Here is a 10,756-nt window from a genome sequence, read left to right as displayed (position 1 = left end):
TGAATGAAATTTTTGTGTTAGTACTTGATTAAATAACAAGTCACATTGAAACAATTCAATATGTAAAGTACAAGAAATCGAAGTATGGAGCCAGGTTTTACATGGAATAGAATATTTCATTGCAGGCCGAGATATACACCAAAGCCTATATCAGTTGGCTCACTACATGACACACTACGGTTGATTCTGTAATTTGCAGTTGGAAAGTTTATCTTTGAATAATATATTTCATTGTAATCTCCAGATACAAATTCTTGTGATTATAAAAGAAAAAATTCTGTTAAAGAATTTTAAAATATACAGAGATTACTTGACATATCAAGGCTATTCTTGTTAGTACTTGGATAAATTGGTGAATAGATATCACTATAAAGAAAATAAAAGCAGTTCTATACCCTGTTGGAGATACACAATAAGAAATTAAACATTTTTAATCCGCCTTTTAAAGAGAACACCACAATTATCAGCAAATCAGGTTAAAATATTCTCTAAATAATCAGCCTGAAAGGGTCAGGTGAGGTTTAAAGCTGAATAAGAAAAGGAAACTTTCAACCTGCATGCAACAACTTGGGAAGGGATGGAAGAATTTCTCTGTGCAGAATACACAAAAGACTTCTCTGCTACATCTTAAGTAGACATGTTCAGGCAAGAGAAACTGTCAACTAGTTATCCGGGAGTCCTGAACAAGATAAATTGCCAGTGGGTGCTCAATACTATAATCACATTTGAAAATTACTAAATTAAATGTTAACATTGTGTGACTAGGCCATTAAAATGCCAACAAACCATAAAACATTTTTTAAAAGATGAGACTTACCTTGACCATCTGTGAGATCCTCCCAGTAAATGATAGCAGCTTGTCAACAAAGAGGATTTGTAATTTTTCCAGAAGTATACACGGAGTGAAAGGTCCATGGAAGATGTCACGACATGAAAAGGATCCTGGAGTAGGATGGAATGGCGAAAACAAGTTGTTTAGTTAAATACGCCAAATACCTATGCAGAACAGAAAGTAACAACTACTTGGAGGTTGTTGGGTTTTTTGCAAAATAATAGACTAAAATGTCTGTAAATAAGAGTCACCATACCACCCAAATAGATGTAATAATTTTATGATGATCCTTGAAAGCCATCAATACAGTCCCGCTCAGAGAGTATACTGTCAGTTCTGGTCCAGTTGCTATAAGAAGGGTTTGTTTGCCAAATCCTTTCATACTTGTCATCTGCTCTTGGGCTGGTAGTGTGAAGCTTGCAACCTGTTTAGCTTTTGCATAAAAACAACATAACACTCATTCTTGTGTCACATAAACGATTGAAAATTGTATTCTATTTTACCCAATAGTTCTTTGTCAACATTGATTAGGAGTTCTGAGAATTGCAATCCTAATACTGCCAAAGGTTATCAAAGGTGGGAAGATAGTTTCATATGATAGCATTATTTTATTACTAATTTTATTTATATCCTGCCTTTTATTATTTTTATAAATAACTCAAGGCAGTGAACTTATCCAATAGTACTCTTTTTCCCATGACAAAAACTCTGTGAAATGAATTGGGCTCTGAGAGGGACGGGCCCAAAGTCACCCAGTCTTCTGGTGTAGCATGAACAATGGGACTTCCCCATTCCTCCAGAGACATCTTAAAGGCTACCATCACCAGAGCCTCTACACTTGGGGCATAGGGCTGCATGGACAGTCCATACTACCAGCTCGGTCTGTATCATAGGCATTTAGACAACCATTAGTAAGCAAATCTAAGCTTATCTTAACTGAAAGAAATAAAAGAAAAAGAAAAGGCTTAACCAAGACAAGAGAGTCTGTCTGGTAAAAAATAAATAAATTTTATTTATTTTATTTAATACATTTGTTTGCTGCCCATCTCACTGCAAGGTAACTCTGGGCAGCTTACAACAAATTGCAAAGCATCACAATCTGTATATTACCAACCATCAGTTGAATCTAGGTAATTCAACTAATTATCTGCCATAGTTCTTTTACCTTTTTCTTCATTCCAACTGTCATGTGCTCTAGATTACCAACTATTGATTTAGAATCTGTATATTACCAATCATCTAGGCCAGTGTTTCCCAAACTTGACCCTTTGAAGATGTATGGACTTCAACTCCCAGAATTCCTCAACCAGGCATACTGGCTGGGGAATTCTGGGAGTTGAAGTCCATGCATCTTAAAATAGCCAAGTTTGGGAAACACTGATCTAGGCAATTCAACCTGCCAAAATCAGCTGTAGTTTGTTTACCTTTTTCTCCAACTATTACATGTTCTAGATTACCAACTATTTATTTTTTTGTATACATTCCAGGAGACTTTGTGGTAGCAAAGCAGGGTATGAGTATTTTAAATAACAAAGAATGAATACCCAAAAGGAATTAAACGCTAGATTTGCTACAGAACATCAAATAGAGTAAGTCATTTTAGAAGATTATGCAATCTAAGAAAGTATTCTTCTTCTAAAAGCTATCAGAAAGGATTTTTCCCAAAGAGAATTATTCAGGGATTAGGAATGTCACTTGAATGTTTGGCATAAATGATTTAAGAGAATGATTGCCATTTCATAATATTTCCCAGATTATTATCAAATAGAAGTTAAAGATAATAATGTAAAATTATTGATTGAGCAATATATGTGTAGTGGTCAAGCAAATATGTATTGAAAAGGATATATTTTATATACTGTTATCAAAAATAGTAAAAAGCTACTATTTGGATATATTTAGTCTTAATAATGTTACTGCCTGACAATAAATGTTATATTTTTTTTCCATTATGGTCCAGCACATTTTAAATATCCAATGGCACATCTAAAATTACACAACAATTTGATGAAGCCTACCTGTAACATTCTTTTTGTATTTAGACTTCTCAATTACTATATCAAAGCTATCAATGTGAAACATCTCATTTTTGTGCAAAATGGCAATTCTTGCTGATTCAGCTGGTAACCAGCTCATCACCTGACAATGATTTGTAATAGGTAAAGGACTAGATAGCATCACATCATCATCTTCTGGCTGAGTTGCATAATATGTGTTAAATACCTGATACGGAAAAAGAAAATAATACCAATAAGTTGGGATCCAAAGAATTAATTGATACTTTTTAGAAATATCAGTGTAACTTTTGAACTTGTATGAAAAATGTATGTCAATATATTAAACTTTCTAACCCAACTAATTTATCTCTGTGCTGTCTATCCATGAGATAAAAGAATTGGTATATCTCCATTCAGCTCTAGCCAGCATGGGCAATGGGAATTATGGTTCAAAAGTACGAAGGCTATTGCTTAACGCACTGTAAGCTGCCCTGAATCAAATTTAAAAAAAAAAAAGCTTGGGAAAGCACCTGGAATGTCTGGTTTATATTGCTTGGCAGCAACTTTCCAATAAATCCTTTCTAAACGTCTCTAAAATACTGGAGTTGAGCCTTTGATCTCCATGTAATCCATGGCTTCTATTATCTGAATTTGAATTATTTGAATTGCAAAACTCCATTCTGCATCATACATGACTTTTGAAACTTATTCCAAAATGCAAATCTTACCAATAAACTTAGAAGTACAGTTCTATGAGCCTAGGCTACAATCTACAGGTGAAAAACTTTTGACATTCAAGATCTGCTATAGGCAGATTACAAATTCATTAGAAAAATCCAAACATAATTATCCTTAGTTTTCTTTAGCAATTTGTTAAAGAAAGACAAAGAATAAAAATAGAGGAAATACAAATGCTTATTTTATTTACTCACTTAATAAGTCAGAGCCAAAACTCTCAGGATGACACACAATGTAGCACAAGACAGTAAAACTATAATGTTGCCACTGTAACTGTCCTCAGTCCCTATTAGCTGAGATTAATTTTGTGACTGAATTTCACAAATGTTTTTCCAGAAAGAACAACTGGGTAGAAGCAGTAGCAATCAGATTCAGAATGTTGATAATGTGAAGGAAACATAGAATTTAAATATTACGGCCGTTCCAAAATCCACTAAGACTGCTTCATGTCTGAAAGATCATAGAATCAAAGAACGTAACAGTTGCAAATGACTTTGTAAGTCACCAACCCCAAACCAATGCAGAAATCAATTATGTAGTAACCCTGAAAAATGGGCATCTATCTTTTGTATACACACCTCCTGTGAAGAAATGCCTGCTCCCACCCCTCGAGTTGAATCTCTTAACTGTTAAGACATTTTCCTTTCTGACCACTTGAATTCTATTTCCTTGCGATTCTTAACACTCTTGCTTTTTGACTAGCCTTTTGAAATAATTATGAATGCTTTTGTCCTGCTTTGCTGCAATGCGACAAGGTCTCAACAGACACATTTAATGATAATAGAAACCATACCTTTGGTGAAAAAGCAGTATCACTAGGACAAACGAGTATCCATTGCCCATCTGGTGAACACAAAGACAACTGTATACCACAGTTCTTAAACACTTTTTTGTATAAAATTTGGCTTAGATCAGTTGCTGCCAAGGTATAAAGTGAGCCTTCTTCAGTGCCCACCTAAATCAAAGAAAGGGGAAAAGCATGTAAAATACAGTGCCATGAACTTCAGAGATGCTAATGACTTCATAAAAATTCAAAATAACAAAATGGGGATAAGCAAAAGCTGCTTTACTACAGCCAATTTCTGGCAAGTCAGTATCTACAATAATTGCTAAGATAATTGGACCATAATCTAATTCCATCAACTATAAAAGCCTTGAACCACTGAACTACAAATAATGTATTTCTCATAGCTGACCAACAGAGTAACATTTGAGCTTCCTTGCTAAAGTTTCTTTCCACATCAAGTGGAATCCAGCATCTTCAAAACTTCCTGCATTGAGAAAGACACAATCCTATTCCTCCAAACAACTATGGAAAACACAGGATCGCTTTTGCCATTTAGGGAGAGGGGAAAACCACAGATTTTAAGAAGGGAGATGTGGGAGTTCCAAACAATGAGAAACCCCCCATGCTTCAAGAGGAAATGCTGCTAAACTGTGAAGTAAGAAAAAGGCTCAACTTCCCAAACTCCATGGATGCCCCAAAGCGTTCTGGGCATACCAAGGGATGGTACTGATTTCAGACTGACACAGCTGCCACAGGTAAACAGGCTACTTTAAAATGTCCTATTTTGTAAGTATCTGGCAATCAGAAGAAAGCTTCCTTGAGGATGGCAATCAACTCATTTAGTGTGCTATTTACCATCAAGAATGGGTTATTCTTTATTGTGTAGGCTACCATACAGCATGATGTGGATGACACTGAAAAAGTTGAAAGTTCTTCCCCTGTAGTCCCATGCCAGAGTTTGATTGTCCCTTGAGTGTCTGCTGTAGCTGCCAGGTTAAATGCAGGAAATGTGATAATATTCACTAGTGGAAATTCCTGTTGGGGACTAGACCAAATCTGTTTACCCTGATAAAAGCAAAAAAAGAAAAATGAAAATTCATTATATTTGATATGTATTTTTTTTTAAATACTCATCTTCCTGTTAGTGCAATTAAAGTTAGTGTACCATGCATTCTTTTCAATCTGAAATACTTTTCCATGAAAAGGTATCTACTTTCTGTTCCGATAAACTTGTTTGGTGAAAAAAACCTATGTTTTTATTGGTGTTAGGGGGAAAAAAATCTCAACCCCAAATCACGTTGCTTTTATCTTGTTGAAACTTGTTCACTTTATTTATTTCTCTATTATATCATGATAATGAGTCAGACTTTTCCATTGTATTTCAAAGCCCCAAGCTGTGGCCAAAAATTCCTAAAAGAATTTAGTTCATTTCACATAAAATAACAACTTCCTTTAGAACACAGTTGTGATATCTATGCCCCCCAAAACCATTCAATCTCATAATTTAAAAATAGCATTGTTGTGAAAACAGACTTGGGGGGTGGGGAAAGTGTCTAAATATCCAGATTTATAATACGTTATTTCCAATCATGTGATTTTTTTTGTTGTCTGTATCAGCTATTTTTCATGTACTGCATTCTTCAAGAAACAGCAGATTGTTTATATAGCTCACATTACATCTTCAAAATAACATTCCACTTTGAGAACTTTATTGGAATGTTATTTAATGCTGTTTCTTGAATGTGTTGAACAGAGTGGGTCAGCTTTCTCTTACTTGCATCTTAACACTATTATGAAAGAACTTCACAGAACTTATCCTTTCACCCGAATCTTGTGAGTCTTTTCTTCCTCTTCATTTGGTTCAAACAATTCCCTTGAGAGTAAATTTTCAATTTAGGGAAAAAATGGAAGTCATGTGGTGCCAGGTCTGAACTGTATGATGTATGGCATAAGACAGTGAGGTCCAACCTTGCAGTTGCATTTTGGATAGCTGATGAGGAGTCAGCTTTAATATTCCAACAAAATTTATTTAATGCTTCTGGACTCTGCTTAATTGGTTCAAAGTTTTGAATGTTACAGTGTAGCACTGAATAGTACAGTGTCAGGTTCCAGGAAAACTCTGTGAATAACACTATCCAAGTTCCCAAAAATTGTAACCATGAGTTTTCTTGCCAAAGCCAGAGTTTTGATTTTTTTTTTTAAGCAAGTGAAATTTAGTGATGATATTCCCTGAATGGGTGTGTCATTTCTAGGACACAATAATGATCCTGAGTGTCATCAACTGTCACAATGCTCTAAAGAAAGTCATCTTTATTCTCATAGCATGACAACATTGCTGGCAAAGTTCAACTCTTGACATTTTCATCTCTTCCATCAGCATACAAAGGATGCATCTTGCACAAATCTTGCAATGTGGAAGAGCAGCAATAATATGACCTATGAAAAGCTTGACATAAATTTCTCTTTTATCTGTTGATTGTTCATCAACTACTGCTATCAGCCTTTCTTACCCAAAACTCATCAGTTGCCACAGATCATTTGCCTTGTTCTTGATAACAAAATTCAATTTTCCCTGATTCACTATCTTTAGATTTTTCATCCAGCAATGCACAATGCTCATTTTACCATTATCCCCATAAACAAATCTATATTCAGTGGTGAAATTCAATTGGGGGGGGGGGTGTTCCTTTGGCAATCAAACATTTAATCATGTATATTGTTTAAGTGCATTGATGAGTACTCACTGTAGAATTCTGTTTCATGAACAATAGTAACACAACCTTTATTCACAGTAACTTCCTGCCAACTGAAGTAAAAGAAAAGATTTATAGGTAGTTCTTGCTTTATGAACGTAATTGGAACTCTAACTTTCATCGGTAAGTGATACAGTTGTTAGGTAAGTCACGTTTGATTTTACAATCATTTTTTTGTCATGGTCACTAAGCAAACCACAGTTGTTAAATAAATCTGCAGTCATTAAGTGAATCTGGATTCCCCCATTGACTTTGCTTGTCAGAAGCTAGCTGAGAGAACATTGAGGATGGTGATCATATGGTTTTTTGTCTATAGAAGTTAAGAAACTGAACAATATATATGCATACTACAGATACATCCCAAAATGTTTCCTTTTGTTCTAGAATATTCTTATAAGCTATAAAACAATTGTAAATACCATCTCTTCTGAGATCTCTGAAATTTGCCCAAGAGCATTCATTTCTACAAGAACCATCTTCTGATCTACCCAGGCCAATATTTTTTTCTTTTAGGATTTATGATTGTTGACTATGATTGATGTAGCTTTACCTTTTCTTTCATAGCACTGATCATTTGCATCTTACTATATAAAACTGAATAAAGTGTCTTATATTTTCTTTTCTTCTATCTTTTCTTTTGTTTATCTTTAGAAGCTGGTTTGCTTCTAAAGCAGGGATGGGGAAAATGGGCTAAATTCTCTATTCACATTACTGTAGATTACGGGCCAGGAGATGGAACTATAAAAATTATTTCTATATTTGCTTTTTGACCTTTCAATCATCAGAAAGGAAGCACATTAGGGGTCAGGGATAGACACCAGATGAGCCACCCCTGAAAGATAGGTGGTAGCAACAGGAAATTATCGAGCCACTACCCCAAAACAGGAAGTGTGTGAGGATGCAGAGCTCTTCTGGAAAAGGAGGTTTCAGACAGGAGGTTATTGAACAAAAAGCTCAATAATATGTATCGATGTTTTTTAAAAATTTTATGTACAGCATTTTTTAAAGTCTTTATATATTTATTCAATTTGATACCTCCTGACTTCAAATGACTTTGTCAGCTCACAATACACAAAAACAATACTGAATAAAAACAATACAATAGAGATAATCAAACACAATCAGACGCAGACAAAGAAAAAGACAAAACATCTTTATGGCTCTTCTCTGCAAGTCTTTGAAGTTATTTACTCCATATGCTCCTTTTTCTTACCTCTTGGACATTCCATGCCCTGACTGTGCCATCAGAAGATACAGTACATATAGTGGAATTTACTTTTCCTGTTGCAAACATATGCTCGTTTTCTGATAGATAAGCCATTTCATGTATCACTCCTGCGGCAACACAACAGATCTTTGTTTAAAAGCAAAGTATTTGGGGGCTTGATTATCTAGTTCAATGGCTGCAGAAGAACAAAGTTTCCTTATGAAAGCTAAACTATCAATCCCATGGTATTTTTACTTTGCATAATACACTGTAAATTTACAATCAACTATAAGTATTAGCAGTTGGATCAGCTCCAAAAGTTTGGATCACAAATGAGTAGAAAATTTTGGATCACAAACGTAGAGAACGTTTGCAATTTATTCGTTGGAATGGTCTGCAATGGTGCAATTGCAATGGTGGAATTGCATCCACAAATGCAATTGATTTTTCTTCCCTCACTCAATTTCCTAAATAGAAAATTGATTCCAAGCCCTGCTAGGTCATTCCAGCCAGGTTAGAACGTATTTTGGTAGATGATTTCATTAGGCTTTTTGAGTCAACAAATGTTTGCATTTAGAGACCATGACAGTAATGGAGGAGCTGAATTAGACCCATCTCGAGAAGCTATATAGGTTTCTACACTTGTATGAATGTAAGAGGATGGATGGACGGATAGATGGATATGGATTCACAATTTTCCAGAAAACTGATTTAAAATTCCATGGAGGCCCAAAACCTAGGATTGGCAAGCTACTGATTGGGAAAATATTTGGTAACTATGGTACATATATCAGGTGCATTTTCTCAGACTATGACCTTGTTTTCTAAAAATGCACACATAAGAGTTTTATAGGACCTTGTGCTTTTCTATTACTGCAGAAATGGAAGTTCTTAACTTTCTGAATACAAATCATATACATAAGTACAATATAATGCAAGTTGAGAATTAGAAATGATTTCAATATATTTTTTCTTCTAAAAATATTACTTTGGTGATCTACCACATTTCTCATACCATTGTGTCCTCTTATAGCTTTACATGTATAATCAACAGAAGGCTGTCCTGATGTCATCTTAGATTCAAGATTTGAGCGATGAAGATAGTACTTTTTCCAAGAGTGGATTCCTGGGATCACAGAGATATTGCAGAAAGCCCACCTTTTTAGACACATATTTCTATAAATATAAACAATTGCACTATTACTGTGAAATTTAAATTGCTTTCTCCAAATCTGCTTTAGTAAATATAGCAATTCTAATTTTTTAACAACTAACTTCTGTAAATATCATTTATTAGATTAAAAAGAATGTTGGAAGGTTTATTTTATTGTCATTTCTGAATACTTCAAATCTCAATTAGTAATAAGAAAATTAAAGTACTGTAAATATTGAGAGCGCAACAAAATATGAACTCAATAGTTACTAATTATATAGCAATCACCTACATTTCTTAACAGTCAGTGGAATAAACAAATATTTATATTTCTTCTTATATTCTTCCGAAGCTTTAAAATCATAAGTTTGATGCACAGCAATAAAATGTTAATTACACATTTAAGGAAATAAAAATAGCAAATATAAGCTGATTCAGGAACTAAAATGAAATTGACATTTCTGATAAAATGAGTACTTATTTGAACAAGATAGCCTTTATCAAATGCTGAAATGCTGTTAAATAGAAGACCAAGAAGGCCTTTTTCTTTTTGGCATCATCTGTATCTGTTAAATGGAGGCTCCTCAAATGGTGATCCTGTATTTGTATTATATGAAATATAATTATGTCCTTGATACAACTGGCTCAGCTTCCCTATCTAGACATCACCATGGAGTTCCCAGGCAGTGAAAGACCAATCAGGTTTGCCTAGTCTCAGCAGGTGGCAGCACCTGGCTAGCCTTTCTTATAAAAGGAACTTTTAAGGCTTAGTAAGCAAAAAGGTATGATTATACTACTTCCATGGCATTTACCAGGTACAGCTATTAACTGACTTTTAAGAGTGTACAGAGGTTTTCTCAGACTGAAAGCCTAGCTAGTCTAGCATTTTGTTGATACTGGGCACTTCTTATTGAGCCTGCAGATCTGGGCTACAAAAATGCAGGCAAATATAAGATGGCCTTTTGCTGGTCTGAACTTTTGCAGCTGAGATCTAGTAACCCTACCTCTAGGAAACCCACAAGCAGGATGTGGCAAAAATAACAAGTCACCCTTCCACCTAACAACTAGGAATAAATTGTTAGGAAGAAGAAGTGTATCTTCATCCAACAAGCTGTATCCACTAACATCTACTCTCCAGTGAAATCCAGACTTTTCCCATCATTTCTTGTTGCTCTCACCTCCAGAGAAAGGTGGTCTCTGCTGCTCCGTTCCATGCCTAAAATGGGAAGGAAAGGAATGGCAGGTTTCAGAAACAGCTTCTTAAGATTCACTGGACCAAAAGATAGAAT

The 10,756-nt window shown here is 34.9% G+C and overlaps 1 protein-coding gene across 2 annotated transcripts in view; it reads right to left on the bottom strand.

The window, feature by feature from the left end:
- FBXW12 (F-box and WD repeat domain containing 12) overlaps positions 1-10,756 on the bottom strand; it is a 31,091-nt gene that overhangs the window by 18,555 nt on the left and 1,780 nt on the right. For both annotated transcript variants that reach the window (XM_034437660.3, XM_087887815.1), the window contains exons 2-9: positions 10,646-10,683; positions 9,330-9,490; positions 8,321-8,442; positions 5,210-5,419; positions 4,361-4,522; positions 2,851-3,055; positions 1,089-1,264; positions 818-942 (exon numbers count right to left, since the gene is read on the bottom strand). In XM_034437660.3, coding sequence (XP_034293551.2) covers positions 818-942; positions 1,089-1,264; positions 2,851-3,055; positions 4,361-4,522; positions 5,210-5,419; positions 8,321-8,442; positions 9,330-9,490; positions 10,646-10,683 — 1,199 coding nt within the window. The remainder of the gene's footprint in view (positions 1-817; positions 943-1,088; positions 1,265-2,850; positions 3,056-4,360; positions 4,523-5,209; positions 5,420-8,320; positions 8,443-9,329; positions 9,491-10,645; positions 10,684-10,756) is intronic.

The sequence above is a fragment of the Pantherophis guttatus genome, chromosome 2 (assembly GCF_059756535.1).
Source record: "Pantherophis guttatus breed Tessera chromosome 2, ASM5975653v1, whole genome shotgun sequence".
Classification (NCBI taxonomy): Eukaryota; Metazoa; Chordata; class Lepidosauria; order Squamata; family Colubridae; genus Pantherophis; species Pantherophis guttatus.
This window is presented reverse-complemented; position numbering and strand designations above follow the sequence as displayed.